Genomic DNA, 18,784 nt, shown 5'->3' with positions numbered 1-18,784 from the left:
ACTCTGTGTAGATATTCCTGAGTATAATTGTGAAAAATGTCATTTTCCCCCCACTATTCCTAGTTTACTAAGAGTTTTTATCATGAATGAATGGGTGTTGAATTTGTCAAACGCTTTTCTGCATCTATTAAGATAATTATGTGATTTTTAAAAAATTCATTTTATTGAGGTCACGTTGCTTTATAACATTATATAAATTTCAGCAGTACATGGTTATATTTCAGCCTCTGTAGAGACTGCATCATGTTTCCCACCAGATGTCTAGTTGCCACCTGTCACCATACACACGTACCGTTTACCCTTTTTGCCCTCCCTCCGTCCCCGTCCCCTTCCCCTCTGATAACCACCAACCTGTTCTCCGTATTTATGTGTTTATCTTCCACATACGAGTGAAGTCATATGGTAATTGTCTTTCTCTGTCTGACTTACTGCACTTAGAAAATGTAATATTTATTTACTTATTTTTGAGGAAGATTAGCCCTGAGTTAACATCCTCCACCAATCCTCCTCTTTTTGCTGAGGAAGATTGGCCCTGATCTAACCTCTGTTGCCAATCTTCCTTTTTTTTCCCCTCACCAAAGCCCCAGTACATAGTTGTATATCCTAGTTGTAGGTCATTCCAGTTCTTCTATGTGGGATGCCACCACAGTGTGGCTTGATAAGCGGTGCGTAGGTCCACACCCAGGATCCAAACTGGTGAACCCCAGGCCGCCAAAGCAGAGTGCGCAAACTTAACGGCTACGCCACTGGGCCAGCCCCAAAAGACGTAATGTTTAACTAGTTGTCTTCTCTTTGAACAGAGCCTTTAAACTTTCCCAGTAAGCTTTGGGGGTAGGGTGGAGGAAGTTTGCTCAAAAATCAAGAGGAAAACGACTGTGCAATGTGGCTGTACAAGGGTTTTCCATTCTGCCCTATGAAAATATATTACATGTGTTTTTCATTTTAGCAAACTAGCAAACAGGGAAAAGATTTGCCTTGTTAATTAACTTACTTAAAAGCCTGGAAACATGCTTAGAAATGGATGCAGGCTTTTCATTTGTTTTAAAAAGGTATTTGTCTCCACCAACCCCGGCCATGGGAGGTAGCCGTGCCCTGAGTTCCCTGGTGGCTCCTGAACCCACATTCTGTCTTTGTGCAAATGACCAGAAAGCAGAGCGTGCTCAGCTGGCCCTGCTGTTTCCCACAGGAGCTTCATGTTCTTCCCCAAAATCGTCACGCTGCCAGGAGTTAGAAACTTCTGGAAAGCGAATGTGGGACATGGGGTCGAGTCCTCTGGACGTAGGAAAGGACTTTTCATTGCGACATGATAAATACTCAACACTCACAACGTACTGAACTCATCAACGATTTATTGCTTTAAGTAACTAAATGAGAAAGAGAAGAGACAGGCTGTTGTTTTGGTCAAGACACTCGGCATTCTCTCTCCAAGGTTTACCAGTGGCATCTACTTAAAGCCTTCACAATACTCTCCCGACAACATAAGCACATGACAGCAGACATAGGAAACAACCTGGCCAATGATACACCAGTTAAAATAGCACAGAACGGGCTCCCAACCAGTCGGGTTGCCCTGAAGTGACAGAAAGAACGCGTGTTCATATGATGTCCTGAATACAAAATCTTTAAAAAAAGTTTTTGGCATTAATACTAACACAGAATACTTTCTTGTACATTCTGCAAGAGCAGGGGCACAAACAGAATTACCTCTTCATTTCCAGAGGACCAGTCTTTATGGGAATACTTTGAGGAAAGCCAGGATGGGGCACCTCCCCTCCCCAACGTCATTTTCTTTGCAAAAGCAGCAGGGTCCGAGGAGTTTAGGTGGGGAAGGGCAGCTGTGGGGGCTCCAGGGGTCTTATAATCACCAAGTAGCTGCAGAAAGCAGCAGAGTGTGGGGATGAAGAACCAACAGCCTTGGTTTGTAGCCAGGGAGGCCCGTGGAATTATCCCAATGCTCCCTGGAGGCCCTGGGGGGTGGACACAGGCACTGGATGGTCCAGACCCTCCCACGGGTCTAGAAGCATTAACCTGCCCTCTTGCATTCTAACACTGGGGCATATGACACGTTTCAAATGGATGTGCAGAAACCAACACTGTCAGGGACCCGGCCCTCGGAGGGCGCAGGTGAGCTCACAAGGAGAGGTCAAGCCAAGCCAAAGGGTAACACACAACACCAGGGCAAACCAGCCCTTAACCTGGAGGCTGGCAGGGTTCCCCAGGTTTGCCACCTCACCAGGCTTCAGCGCCAACTGCTCGAGACTCAGTTGTCTTCTGCTGTAGCAGGCTCTGCAGCCACTTCCTCAGCACCTCCCTCCCTGGCATCCTCTCCAGGATCGGGACCAGACTGCCCACAGCAGCCCCCCTCCGGGGCCCTGCAGTGGCTGGCAGGACCGTTCTGCACCACCTCACCCCCCACACAGAGCCGGCTGTCAGGATGTGGCTCTTCTCCCGTGACCTCTTGGATGGGGACCTTCATCTCCTCGGGGGCCCCATCCTCCTGCTGCAGACCCAGCACACAGTTTCCCACGTCGTCAGCTTTGGAAAACTGGTCTTCTAAATTCTTCTCATTCTCTTCTGCTTGTCGCTTGTCTCTGGCGCTGAGCTTCCCTTTGGATTTCCTCATCTGCCTGGTGTGCATGTCTTCTCGGGAGAAACGCCACTGAAACTAGGAATCAGAGAGGACGGGGAGAGAGAAATGCAGTCTCTGTGAGCTGATTGTTGTCGGCAGTTAGACCCACGTCACTTCGCGGAGCAAGACACACAATTCCAGGACTCCTGGAACACGACCGACACCAAACCCGAATCACAGCCCAAACGCATCAGCCCCACCGCCAGGGCCTGCTCGCCGGGTTCCACGGTGTGATTTTAGACATGGATTTCAGGGCTTTGCAGGGGTGGAAGGGTATTTCTTCCCATTGGCCCCCTCCCAAAGTCTTGGGAAGGGGAGTCCTGGAATCCTGGTATCTGGAGGACCAGGATGGGAGAAGAGACGGGCCTGCCTTTCCTCAGTGCTGGGGTGCTAGCTACTCGCTTCCGCTCTGAGCCGGCTGTGGATGAGCAGGCACCGGACAGGCAGTGTCTCCCCGGATTACCTGAGTCAGAGGGGCACGGAGCATGGGGCTGCACTGCGCAGATGTGCCCGCAGGATGGTGGGGTCACAGCCCCGGAGCGGGACTGCTGTGGCTGAGAGGCCCACCACCTCCCCAAAGGCCCCACTCCTTCCTGGGGCAGCCTACAACCAAGGACTGCCCAACCAACAGCCCAGCCTGCTTGTGCCAACTCAGGAAACTCCAAAAGGCCGTCCCAGCTCCGGAGCCACCTGGAGGGTTGGTGAGGCCACTTCTGGGACTGCCTCACAGCCCAACCTCTCCCCCTGCCCACTCTGCACCCTTCTTTCCCTACCGGTGTCGTTCCCAAGTGCACTTCCCCGGAAAACCTCCTCCATCCAAATCGTCTCAGACGCTGCTTCCCAGGGAGCCCGACCCGCAACCCAGCATTTCCCATGGTACAGGGAAGTCCACAAAGGCTCAGAGAAGACCACGGTCGCGCAGTCAGCGACAGAACTGGGCTAGAAGTAGGTCATATCGACGCTGCGGAGTGAGACTGCCGGCGTGAAGAGTCCCAACGCCGCCACGGACCTCCTGTTCTCACCTCTACAACAGGGACAGGAACTCTAACTTAAATCAAGGTCAGCAACTTGATTCTCTGTAAAATCAAGGTTCGTAACTTTTTCTGTAAAAGTCAGATAAATATTTTAGGCTTTGTGGGCCATCTGGTCTCCGCTGCTCTACCGTTGTGGCACAAAAGCCATCACAGATGATGCCATGAAACGAGTGAGTGTGACCGTGTGCCAATAAAACTTTATCTACAAAAACGGGTGGTGGACTGGGTTTGGCGCAGGAGCTGCAGTCTGCCAAGTCCCGCCTTAGAGGGTATTATGTGCATTCAATGATGACATAGTCTAAGTGATGGGCGTAGCACTGTGCCTGGCACCTAAGTACCAGACGTGCTGTTACCGTTACTGACACCGGATCTAAGTTCCACAAGGTCAGGGATGCCGTCTGTCCTACTTACTCCTGTCTCCCTGGGATACGGCACAGAGTGGGCACTCAAAAACCATCTGTGGGATGAGTGAGTGGAAGGACGAGAGTGCCCAGCTGAGCCGGCTACACTGCATTTCAGGATGAAACAGTCCTGTAATTTCAGAGTCAAAACATAGCTCGGGTTTCAGTGAGGAGGCACTGGTGCATCCAGAAGACATCAGGTCTGGCTGATCTCCGAAAAGAGAAACTAATTTGAGGAAGAAAAGAGGGGAAAATATGTAAAGTCCTGCTGAGTCTGCTGACTACGTGAACTGCCCCAGAGGAAGAGAGTTTGAGAGTCTGTGCACCTGGAACAAATCTGGGCGAATGAGCTTGAGCAGACAGGGAAGCAGGAAGAAGGGTGTTAAAGAGAACACCTTGGAAGACTCAGAGAAATGGGTCGCTGTGTTTATAAAAGAGGAATGTGTTTTGAGGGCTAACAGCTCAGCAAGGACTGCAGCCTCCTCTTCCACACCCCAAACAGAAAGGGTCCCCCCAATCTTTCTGAGCAAGGCCCCGATGACTTCTGTCATCCTGGGGGGTCAGGATCCTCAGGATGGCCTCTACCTCAGAGGGGGGCCAGTCCACTCTGAGTGGGGCTTGTGTCCTCAGTGCTCACAGAGTCAGACGGCACAGAGCTGTGCAGTGTGCACCAGGGAAGATGGCAGCCACAAACTCTTCAGGGTGTGCCAGGACCGGTTGTGAAAGGCACAAAGAAAAAGAGAGAAACCCTCAGAGGAGAGATAGCTGGGTGGGCAAGGGCCAGAGTCGGGACCCCCAGCTGGAGGGAGTGGTCTCTCTGGGAAGAAGAGGATCGTGGCTCGAGACCCTGGGCAGGCGACTTCGCTGCCCTGCAGGTGCAGCTCAGTGACCTGCAGGATACACGGGGGTTTAGTTTAAATTCCCACCATAGTCATTTCCTTCTACTTTAGTCACACCACACTGGTTTCACCAAATATGGGCTTAAATCTTAGACATTCTGTGATTGAAAGAAAAATAAAGGAAGCCTTCAGTTCTGCCGACTTCTTGCTAAGCTGGAGAGGGGAGCCCAGGAATGCAGCGGCACCGTCGGTGGAAGACGATTTCTTAAGGCTTTACCACATCGGAAATAATTGAGTGCTTTGCTAGGAAAACCCAAAAATGTGCTATGTGAATTTTTTAAAATCTGCTACCTCTGCAGATTTCTCAGTAGTAGAGATCTGTTTCCTCAAAACATTTGCCTAAACACTCACAGCGTTCTGAGATTTCACAAACATGTGAGTCTCGGATTTAACATCTCGTGGACAAGACTGGTAACGGTGACCAATCCATCAAAGTAGAGAAGAAGGAGTGAGGGACATGCTGAGGTTAAGATTTAACATTTATCCTGCCTTCCTGCCTTCCTCCACCCTGCCCTCTCCGCAAATCCCTGAAGAAGTTGGGTGGACTCCTGTTTACGGATTCTCTTGTAGCACAGCTGACGGCCTTCCCTCTGGGGATACTCTGAGCTGCTTCCACACAAGCCACGAGTTCCAGCAATGGGATCCCTCTCCAGGGAGCTGGTGCCTCAGACCCCCGGCCCAAAGGTGCCCCCTTCAGCAGAGACTGCCAGGCAGGCATCTTGAGGCCCTGTAACCACCGGTTACAGGATGCTGACTTCCGACCTCAGCGCCACTGCTGCCGCCTCTGACGCCAACCCTCCACGGCTTGTGGGCACCTCGCGACCATGGAGCATAACTGCTGCCTCGTCATATGCAGCTACCGCTGCCTTTAAGTCCAGCCCAAATGGAGGAGCCTTTCTCTTTTTTTATCGATGTCCCCACCCCAAACAGTCAGAGCCTCTGTATTTTGCATGTTTTTAGAAAAAGGCCGGTTAAGCCTGCCTATTACAGTACTCTGAGAAGCAGTTAGGGAAACCATCAGAGAAGTTGGAGGAAGTTTTACTTTTGCCAAAAAAGTGATTGCTTCAGCTGAAAAGCCCTAAATGCTAAAACGTCAAAGCATCCTGGCATGGCGGCTAAGACCCCGGTTCAAATCCCGGTTCTGGCTCTCGTTAGCTGTGTGTCCTTGGGCAAGTAGTTATTAATCTCTCCTAGACTCAAAGTCCTCGTCTCTAAAACTGCAGTCCCTGCCCCCAAGCCGCGGTGTGCCTCTGGGGCCCACTCGCACTATAGTGATATGAACAGCGCCCTCTGCAGTTGGGCGGCACACAACTGTGACAATTCCACCTGCACCAGTTTCCCACCTCCACGCTTGTTATTTTCTAACGCAAACCCAGATCTTCCCTCAGGGAGGCTCTTGCTAAATAAACAACAGGACTTCCGTAGTTCCTCTGGATGCTGGCCATATCCAGCTTCCTGTAGAAGATCACATTTGTTGATCTCCTGGTACAATGCGCCAGGAGGACGCAGCCCGTGGAAGAGGCCTGTGGCAGGCATGCCAGCCACCTTCCCCAGGACCCTGCCCGGGCTGCTGGGCAGAGAGGATTTGGGCTGTCAGCCCTGAGCGGGGTGGGAACTATTGCAGCCAAGGTCTTCCGTCCTTCAGAGCCCTCATAGGAAGACCTGCCACCCCCAGGCCTTCTGGGACTGCACCGTTCTCTGTGTCCTCAGATGGGCTGTGGTGACATCATGGACTCCCTGTGCTGCCTGGGCCCCCGTCCCGCCACAGCTGTCTTGGGTACTGCAGCCAGGTCCCAAGGGCGCTCTGACTTCCGTCTTCCCTTTTCCTCCTCCTCTCCTTTGCGGGGCGTTCTTGTGAAGCAGGGAAGTAACAATGGCTCAAACTCGTGGTCTGTATAATCTAAAGCTAAGCGTTCCGAGTTTCAAAGGCAGACTGTAGGGTACTTGCCAAGGGAACAACAAGCACCTGGCCAGGTGCCTGTTGGGTGTCCCACACTGTGACTAGGGTTCCCATTTCCTTGAATCTCCAAAGCAGCACTCTCACTAGGCACTGCTAGCACCATTTTATAGATCAGCACATAGATGTGCAGAGAGGTTAAGTTACTTGACCAAAGTCACACAGCTAGAAAAGAGCAGAACTGGAATTCAAACACAGGTGTCTCTGGCTCCACATTACCCTTCCAGCCTCTCATTCTTGGTGAGTGAAAGGCTTGAGACTCTTGCCCTAGAGGGAAGGGAGGGGAGGAAGGAAGGGAGAGGCCACACACCTTTGCATGGCTCAGCACCTCATCAAGGTGCCTCAGCTTTCAGCAGTATGATCTAAGTTGTGTCTGCTAGGTCAGGTGCCTGACTCATTAGGCCAAGGGGTCAGCTAATGGAAATCCAGATTTAACTGCCATTAAAGATACTTTTTTTGGTTTATTAAAAACACATCCACACTGAAGGCTCCCTGACAGGCCCATTTAAAAAAGAAAATCAATGATGATAAAATGTGAATGGTGGTGCACAGGTGAGCCTGGGAAGGGCCCTAAACCATTCCACTAAGACACTGGCTCTCAGACTGGAGTGGGCATCAGGAGTAACTGGAAGGCGCCTCCTACCCACTCACTCCCCCAGGGCCCAGAGTTTCTGACTCAGAGACTTTGCACTTTTAACAAGCTCCCAGGTGAGGCTGACACTGCTGGCCCATGGACCACAGTCTGAGAACCACTGAGCTAAGAAAAACAGCCCCCACGCCTGCCCTCCCACAGCCGCCAGCTCTGCCCTCCATGGAAAGGCTTCCTCCAGCCCCCGGCCTTCCATCCTCACAGCTGCTGCCGTCCCCTCCCAGGCTTCTCTTCCTGCTAAAGCTGGGGACAGTCATGGTCTTTAACAAAAATTGCTCCAGATCCCAAGGCTCAAAAAGCTGACTTCTTAGAAAGCAAGAAGAGGAGCGGGGGGATGCGGCAGCCCCGGGACAGTGACAGCTTTACATGCACACAGTGAGGCAGGCGGTCCAGCCCGGAGCACACATTCCATGTTTTGAGTGGTCCCAGAGGGAGTCACTAAACTCATCAAACAAGCAGGGTGTCCGGGGCACCGGGTGTGCCTCGGTGCCTAAACCAAGAAAGAGTCCAACCAGCCGTCCGTGTCAGAAATACGGGCGGAAAGGAAAAAAACTGCTTCCCTTTACAGCGGTGTGGGTCCTGAGTCCACGTCAGCAGGGGCTAATGGATTTAATTCACACATTTTAAAAACTGTCCGTCATCTGCCTCCACTTCAACTGGTTTAGTCGGAAGGAGGACTTCTCTGGTGCCGTACAAATCACCTGCTCCCTTCGAAGGAGCTCGCTATTTGCTTTGAAAGCCACACTCACCTACGCACAGAGAAGTTTCCTTGAAAAGTCTTGATGGGAGAATTTTGTCCATTTTGCTGATTAACGAGGACTAATACACTATGTCCTTGGAGTGCCAATCCTGCGATCTCTTTACTTAAATGTCAGTGCTAGACTTAATACATAGGTCCTGGGCTCAGAATTTGGATTACTTGCTCATTGATTCAACAAATATTTGTTGAGTATCAACTAAAAGCCAGGTACTGGGCATACAACAGGTAGAAAAAAAGCTTTGCTCCAAGAGAGTTAATGTCTGATTCTACCGGTAGAGGATAAGCTGATGATCACAAAGAATTAGAGACCTAGAGGACAGTCCGAAAGAGAGGAACATGGTTCTTCCCAGCGTACCACTAAGGAGCCCGGCCGAGTCTGGCGGGAGAGAACCTGTCCTCAGAAAATACAAAGGAAGAGAGTGTCCTAGGCAGAGGGAACAGCCAAGGCCAATGCCCTGGGGCAGGGAGGGACTCAGAAGAGCATGAAGGCCAAAGGTGCTGAAGTGCGGAAAATGGGGCTGATCACACGGGGCTACGGCAAGGGATTCCATCTTTAAGAACAACAGGAAGCTTCAGACAGTGTTTTAAGCAGTGGGGTGACATGATTCAATTTGTTTTTTTAAAAGATCATGTTGGCTCTGAGTGGAGCCCATGTCTGAAGGGGACTTGTGCGCAGAGGATTAGAGTAGTCAAGGTGGGCGACAGGGAGAGGTGAAGGGGTTCCAGTTTCTAGGACCTAAAATAGACATGTCTTAGGACAGACTGAATACTGGGGGGCGGGGAATGGGGTGGACATGGTGATGCAAGGATGCCCTGTGCATGGGCGGGTGGGTGCCTCTGAGCCCATGGTAGGCCATGCCTCTAGGTGGGGGAGATGGGCCATGCCTCTAGGTGGGGGAGGCGGGCCATTACTCTAGGTGGGGGAGACGGGCCATGCCTCTAGGTGGGGGAGGCGGGCCATGCCTCTAGGTGGGGGAGACGGGCCATGCCTCTAGGTGGGGGAGGCGGGCCATTACTCTAGGTGTGGGGAGGCAGGCCATTCCTCTAGGTAGGAGGAGGTGGGTCAGGTGTGGGGGAGGGCCAAAGTCTTGAGTTGCTCTGAGATTGCTGAGTGGTGACAGCACAGGTGGAGCTGGGGTCCCTGGGGAGAAGTGAGGGCAGAAATGCAGATGTAAGAGTTATGGACACAGAGGTGGACAGTAAGCCTTTCTCACTCTGGTGATGAATGAGATTTTTCTTTTTTTTCAGGAAGATTAACCCTGAGCTAACATCTGCCACCAATCCTCCTCTTTTTGCTGAGGAAGATTGGCCCTGAGCTAACATCTATGCCAGTCTTCCTTTATTTTGTATGTGGGATGCTGCCACAGAGTGTCTTGATAAGCGGTGCTAGGTCCGTGCCCAGGATCTGAACTGGCAAACCCCAGGCCACGGAAGCGGAGTGAGCAAACTTAACCACTCCGCCAGCCGGCTGGCCCCAAATGGAGATTTTCTAAGGAGGAGGTAAGAGTGAGAAGAGAAATGGGGCTGGATCTGAACCCCGAGGAACCTGGTGGAAAACCAGGAGAGTGGTGGGACAGTGCCAAGAGGAAAAGGTGCTTCCAGAGGTGGGGAGTGGCTGACAGTGTCAGTGCTGCGGGGAGCCCACGCGCAGTGAGGACCAGATGGCGTCACTACCATGGTCATGGGGGTACACAGACCTCGGGGGAGCAGGATGCTGACCCAAGTCCCCTGAGGAGTGGATGGTGGGGACGATGAGATGGAGAGAAGACATCTGGCTGGAAAGTCCCCTCTTTGAGACTCCACCAGTGAGGTGACTTAGAGAATCTCGTGGAGAACAAGCGCTTGACACCCGCCAATGCTTGGAATGGGCAGGGCATAAGTAAGTACTTTAAAAGAGAAAGCAGTCAACCCATATTGGTACAGCTGATTAGGGTTGGAAATAACTCCCATCCTCTCTGGATTTTCCCTGAGGCAAGTAATTCTACCTTCTTCCAGCAGCTTTAAAACGCTGCCTCTAAAATGTCTCTGCCCGCTGGAGTTTCCACCGGCTTGTACCCCTCTGTGAGATGCATGGCCTTTACCAAAATCAAACCACGTGTCTCTCCTTCGGGATCTGCCAGCGCCAAAACCAGGAAGAGCCAGCAAGAAAAGGCAGCACCACCGCCCTCTCTTAAAGGCAGAAGCAGGGCTTCTTTTGGCATCTGATAGAGACCTCACGTGCGCTGTTGTTGAATGTCGCTCTGTGACTGCATGCTGTCCCTGTGGGCCTATGGCTAAGCTGTAACTGACGGCAGTCCAGGGCCAATCCATCTTCCAGCCGGTGGCTGACTGCTCCTGGTGGTTAATGGCGGATTTGGCAGTTGCCTTCTGGTCCTCTGCTGCTGTCACCTGTCACATTAGCATCTCAGAGCTTGGAGAGAGACCTTCCCCTGCACTCTGCCCCATCTGGCTTCAGGTTGCCATTTCCCTGGCGTTCCTCTCATGCATGGGCCCCCCCTGGATTTGTTGGCTGGCAAGGGGCTGCTCCAATCTGTTCACTTGCTGGCTGCTCCCGTCTGGGCTCTGTGTCCAAAGATGACGAGAAACCAAGAGTGGGGAGCGTGGGACGGTGCCAGCATGAGGAGAGGGGCAGGTCCAGAAGGTTCTGCCAGAGGGCGTGGCCTTGGCCATCAAAGGGGGAACGAGCTGGCTCCAGGTGACCTGACTCAGGCTTTGGCAGGTTCCCTCAACTCACTGGTTTCTTCCTGAGCAACTGGTGAACCCCCCCCAGGAAAAGCACCTGCCGGCTGCACAGCATGGGGTGTGAGGCTGCAGACACAAGAGTCATTGGACACAAGGAGGACCTGGGCTCCACTTCAGGAAACACGGGAACAGTTCTGAGAATGGCCAGTCTCTCAGTGGACTGTGTTTCCAGGACGGTTCATGTGACGTCCAGTGAGGGGAGAAAGTCCCCTGGTGGTCCCAGGACAGCCTGGCCTGAGGACTCACCGCCACAGGCTAAGGCTGGCCTCTGCCTACACCAGCTGCTGTCACTCAGAGGCCCGCGGGTCAGGGCCTGTCCAAAGGGGGTCCAGCAGGTTCTCTCTGCCAAGATCACCAAATTCTGATGTCCCTCGGGATCCTACGGGGCAGGCCACAGCTCCAGCCAGCTTGTGATGAGGTTAAGAAACAGAGAAGCTGGGCGCGAGCTCCAGCCACCGCACCCGTCAGGCTGAGCTGACTTACACCCCGTGTTTACCTAGTGGGAGCATCTGGCATGCTGGGTGTCTAGAAGACCCTCTCTCCTCCGCTCCCCTGGCCTGACCGGCAGGAGACTGGCAGACAGGCCTCCAGCGCCCTCACCTCTCCTATTTGGACAGCTGCAGGCGTGACCAGTTTGCCAAGGGGCTCAGGTGCTCCAAGGGCTCTGAAGGCCCTTGGAGGTGGGAGCAGGCGGCCCACCCAGCTGCTGTAGAAACTCCCCTTGAGGATGGTGTCCCCTAAGGAAAACCGAGGAATGCGGCCGGGGTCCCTTACCTTTGATTCCTTCTTCTTCATTTTCTGAGGTAGACACGGTCTCTGAAGAAAGACAATCTGCTTGGTGGACACATTCCCCTCCCTGTAACACACAGGGAGCTGAGAATGAGTTACGTTATACCTGGGGGAACCCCAAACCTCGCCCAGACGCTGCCAACCCTAACTTTGCAGGCTAACCACCCACAGAAAGGAAGGGCTGCCACCAGCAGTGAGAGGTCAGAAGTCAAGAAGCCCCCCTCCCACCCCAGGGCCCCCACCCTTGCTTCCAGGGGGCTACTCAGAGGCCCAACATAAGCTCTGTGGGCATCTTTGCAAAGTTAGCTTCGTAGCTGGAAAATTCTCTTCCCTTGATATGAAATAACAGCTAGCGTCTTCGCCAAATGATGACAAACTGGCTTCTTCAGTGAATCTCAAAGGGTGGGAGGCCTGTTCCCAGTCTGTCTTTGGTAATGAGGCCACGGAGGGGCCTGGTTGGCCCAGGACGGGTGCGTAGATGAGGACCTGGGTGATGAGCTCTGGCCATCAGCCGTCAGAGAACAGCGGGCAGAGGGCCTGGCTGTGCACAGGGTCCCAGCCACCTGCCTGATTCACCTTCACTGAGCAGCAGGGCCACATGGCCCCTGCAGGTGCACAGATGAAGGGCAGGCATCCAGGCAGGGACTGGCATTAACAAAGCGGGCGAGGGGGAGCTCAGGAGCACCACTCATATTTATGGCACAGTGGGTATACTTTCCTCCCAGAAAGGCAGGACCCTATGGAGCTGTCTTTAAAGATGATAGAAATATTGTTTTGTCCCCTGCCTCCACCCTTCTGATCACTTTCTTAAATCTCTATTTTGCAAATGTCTTCTCTGCCGAGGCAATGTGTCACTGCATGGAGTGTCAGAGGGATACGACTAACATTTCTTATTTGGTTCCCGGGCTGGGCTGGGTGACTTCACACGCAATGGCTCATTTAAGCCTCACCACAGGGCTCCAAGGACTGGGACCACCACTTTGACAGACAGGAAATGAAAGCTCTGTTAAGGAGCAGGCTTGAGATCACACAGCAAGGATTCAGGCTTGGATCTGCCTGGCTCCATGCACTCTCCACTCCACCCCGAGGGGTCACTTAAGGCACAGGAAGTGGAGGATTGGGGAGAATTATTTAGCAGGTGTGACTATCTCAGACAGAGGAGACAGAGACCTGTCTGCACCCTGTGGGTTTAGCTCAGAACTAGCTGGGGCTTCACGTTCAAATACATTCTCATCCTGATTCTTGTCCTCTGGAATGGATGGTGGGGAAGCGTTCTTCCATCTTATGGAAGGAAACTGACTCAAAGAACCTCATGACTTGGCCAAGGTGGACTGTTTGCAAGTGGCAGACTCAGGACTTGGGTTCAAGACTTCAGGCCACAAATCCAGGGTTCTTTCCACTTGGCTGCATCGCCTTTTGCCCAAAGAAGCCTTGGCAGAGAAACAATATGGCAGCTCCCAGTGGCCAAGGGTCTAAAGGGGACTGCAGACTGGCTCTTGCAGGTGCACGGACCCACCGTGCCCCAGTGTCAGGAGGGAGACATGTTGAGGGCCCAGACCTGCTTGCGGAGGGACCCAGGAAAGGCACTGATTGTCGCCATTATTCTCCAACCTCAGTCTGGGCTCTGGGGTTATACCTCCTTTTGTCCCCTCAGATCACCACCCTTGCCTCATGCTGTCCATCATCCTGCAACGGTGAGTATGCAGCCGGACTGGGGGAAGGTGGCACACTGAGGGCCATGAGGTGGGGCATCCCTGTAGGTCAGCAAAGAGGTGGCCTGGTGTAGGAGAAGGAATGCCTGACACTGCAGACTGAGGTTCTAGTCCCAGGGTCTGCCACATATTGGCTGTGTGGCCTCAGGTACATGATCAAGCCTCTCTGAGCCTCAGTTTCCTTATCTATAAAATGGGAATCATATCTATACTTACAATCCCACAGGAGAGTTAGCAGGACTAGTTTAGATAGCAAACCCAAAATACAGATGGAAGGCCTTTTAGGGTTGGTATGGCTGGGATAAGCCCATGGGCTCAAGGGATGGAGGGTAGAGCCGAGGATGGATAAATGAATGTGACATTATCAGGAGTACCACAAGCAAGGGCCAAAATCCAGGTCTTCACATCCCCTTTGTGGGGCTGCTGACCAGTGCCACGATCTTAGGCAAGTCCTTCAACCCCCCTGGCCACACTTTCCTCAGCTGTAAAATGGGTTAAATAAAAAAAGTCCCAGCTCATAGGATTTTTTGAGGACTCAATGGGATTTTTACATGCAACGTGCCTACCCCGTCCAGCACAGGGCACACAGTAGGTGCTGACTGTCTTTTGCATCTGAGAGCCCTGGGCCTCCTCAGCCCATGTGGCTTATCTTCGCCATGCTGGGCAGTAATGACTCACTGACCAAGGTTCCCCACGTGGGAAAAGGGGTGCAGGGAGTGCTCCTGGAGGGGTGGCTAAGAATCTGAAGTCCTGGCTCTGCCACTTCTCTGTTGGAGAGTTTATGTAACCACACCAGCCTCACAGCCTTGTCACAAAGATTAGATAAGTGATGTACATGAAGTGCTCATTGGGAACAGTGCCTAGCAGAGTAAGTGTTCAATAATAATAATAATAATGGCGGTTATTGTTACCTGGTCGTCTTGACAACAGGAGTTGGTAGCACACAGGTGAGCTGCCAGCCATAGGCCGCCAGAGAGTTCAGCAGGGGCACGTAGTCTGTCTGCACCTCGACGCCCTGGGGAGAAAGGCCACTGTGAGGGCTGCTGCTGCCTAAGCCGTCACCTGAGTGACTGGAGGGGATGCTCAATCTGCTTACTCAACAAAGCAGAAAGGGGCGGGCGCCCTGCAGCCTGGAGGCCCAGCTCCGCAAGGCTTCAAGAGTTCGGAACCCAACTGCCAGTACGGGATTTCTCTCTGGGCCCCCACTCAGTCTGTGCAGTGGGCAAGGATTTAGAGCCATAGGACTAATTCATCAGTTTTGTTTTCTTCTTGTCTGGATGAATAGCCTCTTGTGCATTTCACTGAAGAAGCACGATCACCGTGCCTCAAAGACGTATTTGGGCCATATGACAAGGCACGCTGCTCCAGGTGATTCTGGAGCGCGTCGTGGGGAGTTAGATTACATCTGACAGTTGATCAAGTCGTTTGCATCCAGCCACAGCAGCAACACACACACACATACACCCCATACACATACCATTTGTGTTACCGTCCTGCCATTAAGGGGTAAATGAACACTGCTGTGTTTTATTTCATATCATCGTGGGTAGGTAACACTGCCTTTCAATTTAACAACTCAGCCCTGCTCCCACAGGGAGCGAACCCTAACCTGAGGCCCCCGCACTGGGTTCCAGGTCACGCTTTCTCCCTGCAGCCGGCCTAATTTCTTACTCTGGGCTCCTCACTAACATTGAAAGCACAGCTCCCGCCCCCGCCTGTGTCCACTGGGCTCCCATCTCTGTGAGGAAGGCTTTGGAACATCTCAAACATGTGTCCAGATTCCTTCCAAAGGAGGCGGCCGTGCGGATTTGTTCAGCTGGTGTCTCGGAGCCATGGTGGGTGCAAAGATGAATGACAGCAGGTCCTGCCGCTGGAGCTCACAGTCCAGCAGAGGCAAGAGCACAAACATGCAAGAAACTGAAATACAAAATGGCCCAGTGGCAGGGCCACGAGGCTTCGAAGGTCAGCAGAAGAGGAAGGATGCTGGCCGTGGTCAAAGCAGGTGTCCTGGGGCTCAAGGCTGGGCAGAAATTGGACAGGCAGAGTTGGGGAAAGGGCATTCCAGAGGGATAACTCCAGCACGGACACATGGAAGACCACGCTGAGCCTGGAGCACCGAGGAGGGTGAGCTGAACTCAGGAGCAGCCTTGCTCAGAAGAGGACCATCGGTGGTGAGTGGCTGTCCTGCTGGAGGCCTTGTGGGAATAGAACCAGCTCATCTGGCTGCCCTGAGCTAGGGTGCTGGAAGAGAGACGAGGGAACAACCAGCCTGCCTCTTCAAATGACAAAGTTCCTGTCACTGAGCACTTGTCTCAGTGTGGCTACCATGTCGCCTGAACTGCTGGTGACTAATTTATCCTTCAGGAGCCTCAGTTTGCTCAGCTGTATAAAATAAGCCTTGGACGATTTCAGAGGTTCTCCAAGCATGGCCCCCGAGTCAGCAGCATCAGTATCACCCAGGAACTTGTTAGGAATGCAGATACTTGGGACCCCACCCCAGACCTGTGGAATCAGAAACTCTGGGGGTGGGGCCTGGGAATCTGTGTCTTAAAGAGCCTTCCTAGTAGTTCTGATGCAGCTCAGTGTCTGCAGTTCTGTAGCCAGAATCCATCAGCTGTTACCTCAAATCAAACCTTTACCATCACTCTCCAGGTGAGCAGAAAAAGTAGAGAGACTGTGAAAGGATCAGCTCTGTTAGGACACTGTGCAGCGGAGGGATGGAGGGGAGCCCGGGAGACGGAGGGAAGGAGGGAGGTTAATGAAGAGGGGAGCAGGAAGGGAAGGAGGAAAGGAGAGAGGGTACAAGTATAACCAATCTATGGGCGGGGGATAGGAGGGGACCCCATTCTGGCCCCATGCCTGAAGCCCCACTCAGGCCAGAGCTGGCAGCAGATGACCCAGGGACCCTGCTCTTTCTGCCCAGGCCCCTGGCCCCATGAAACCTCCCTTCCAGACCAGTACAGCCAGTATCCCTCATGCTGGGCATGCCCCTCACCACCTGTTGTGGCTGCTTTATCCTGAGAACCCCTGCCCCCATGCTTGCAGTCCTGGTTTCAAGAGAGGAGGGAAAATATGTTAAATCCACACTCTCCAGCTTGGCGAGGTTCTGATTACTTGGGCCTATCAAGAGTAACCTTCCCACTTTATCAAGAGCGGTGACAAACCCAGCACAATCAGACAGTAGCCATGGCAACCAGGACCAGCTTTGGGGCCTCACAAAGCCCTGAGTGGCAGAATGGAGTCCTTTTATTGGTGGCTGTGCCCCGGCCAGGATTTCTCCCCGGTCTCTTTCTCCACGGGCACCCTGAGCCGCAAGACAATGGACAACCCGCGGCAGCCTGACCTGCTGCTCAGACGGGCCTCGCACGGGCTGCCTCTATTTTGCTCTGTTTTATTTCGTTTTGTCACCATCTTAAAGAGAAAGACAGCGGGATTTTTCCCAAACAGTTTTTCCCCTCAGGGTAGAGTATGTCAGCCAGAGGGTGCAGAACCATAAAGACTAAAAGGAAAAGAGAAACACAACAACAAAACAGCCCTGCTTGAGAGAGCCGAGGGTTCCATCTCAAGTGTTAATATCTGGCCGTCACATGGTGGGTTGAAAAGTAAAACACAAATGGTAGGGGGTGAGATGCTACATGCTGCCAGACTCTCCCACTCCAACTATTTGGGCTGGTCTTGATTTAATTAATGTGGAGCGTGGTTTTCCATCAGCATCTATCAAAGCCGGTTTGTCTATTATCAATACAGTAAGAAGATGACATTTCTAAAATATGACATAAGCCCCATGCAGCCACTGGAACAGGCTTTCAAGTCCATTAGCTAAGAAAAGTGGTGGGAAATCTATGTGGATGGAAGGCTCTCTTTGATCTGCTTTTCTGCGACACTCCAATGAGAACAGAAAAGCACAAACAGCACTCCAAAGCCAGCCTGCTTATCACACAAAAAGACATTTCTTTCTGGGAGTAGGAGCAACAATTTTAATTAACTCTCCACTCACCTGCGTGGATATGTAATCTCCGATCACACCTGGAGTGTTAAAAAAATGGAGCATGTCCTGTGGTTTTTCAACGTGTATAAAAGGAATTCATTTGTATTTAAGGCTCTTCTTCCTTTGTTCCCTATAATTTCTCCAGTGGTCACAAATCGATGAAAGAAACAGGACATCCAGCACAACCTTCCCTTACCCCCCAAAAATGATGACAACAGAACGGAGAGCTCATGAAGAAATGCATTTGTCTTCTGATCATTTTTAAAGATCCTCCGCACAGGGCAATAATTAGGGGGGAACACACGGGTGCAGTGAGAAAGTCTGTAGCCTGAATGTCAGTTTGCTCTTCTCTTTTCTCCTGCTTTAGTTTATGGAAGCAATGTGGGAGAAAAGCAGTTTCAAAGAAAATACTTTGCTCCTTATACATGACTGTAAATGAAGAGAGCAATTCAATTTCCCGTGTCTGAAAAAGTGTGGGGGACCACTTCTGGGATGGTCTCTGTATCTGGAAAGTGACTGGGGACTATTTGCCTCTGTCCCTGACAGCCACAGGGCTGGGCCCTAGCTTTTCACTGAGAGGGCACGTACAGAGCCCGGCCATAAACACTTGTGGGTCTTGTGTAAAACTGTTACCCAAATACTACTGTGCAACGCTTATTGGCAAGGTACGTTTCTACTACTATTTCTTTACTCATCAATTTTAGATATCTTTTCATTTCCTACCATGGGAAATGAAGGCTCAGCACTCCCATACACATTTCTATCTTCTTTCTTAATGCCCCAAATGGTTATAATGTAATTTTAATTAATCAAGTCCGTGTTTGTGTTATTATAACTTTGTAAATATATCTCAATGCTGGGTCAAGTAATGCCCTATGACCATGCCTTCTTTTTTTATATAACCCTTTATTTTTCCTGGAGTTAATCATGACCTCAATTTTTTCTTTCCATCTGTCTGGTTGCACATGAACCCATCACTAGTTTATTCCACATGTTCCAGCACCTCTATTTTATGCCTATTTATAAATATCTCACGTGCCTAAATACACTAGTTCTATTTTTTTCTACTGAAGACATCATTTCTGGAGCTTTCTATACCCTTGCTCCCATCTGCTCTGGCTGCTTTCTGTAGGTTCTCCCTCCACTGCTGTCTATGGCTGGTGTTTTTTCTTTCTCAGTTTCTTCCTCATTTTGCTGGAGCACATCCTCTACTGATTTCCTAGG

General features: G+C 51.8%; 1 protein-coding gene across 6 annotated transcripts in view; it reads right to left on the bottom strand.

Moving 5' to 3' along the window:
• Positions 1–1,329: 1,329 nt before the first annotated feature.
• Positions 1,330–18,784, bottom strand: part of RFTN1 (raftlin, lipid raft linker 1) — a 198,120-nt gene continuing 180,665 nt past the window's right edge. For all 6 annotated transcript variants that reach the window (XM_005600912.4, XM_023620891.2, XM_070238110.1 and 3 more), the window contains exons 8-10: positions 14,484–14,587; positions 11,846–11,927; positions 1,330–2,665 (exon numbers count right to left, since the gene is read on the bottom strand). In XM_005600912.4, coding sequence (XP_005600969.2) covers positions 2,261–2,665; positions 11,846–11,927; positions 14,484–14,587 — 591 coding nt within the window. In that variant the 3' untranslated portion in view covers positions 1,330–2,260. The remainder of the gene's footprint in view (positions 2,666–11,845; positions 11,928–14,483; positions 14,588–18,784) is intronic.

Source organism: Equus caballus, chromosome 16 (genome assembly GCF_041296265.1).
Source record: "Equus caballus isolate H_3958 breed thoroughbred chromosome 16, TB-T2T, whole genome shotgun sequence".
Taxonomy (NCBI): domain Eukaryota; kingdom Metazoa; phylum Chordata; class Mammalia; order Perissodactyla; family Equidae; genus Equus; species Equus caballus.
Note: the sequence above shows the minus strand (reverse complement) of the source record. Positions and strands in the feature narration are given on the sequence as shown.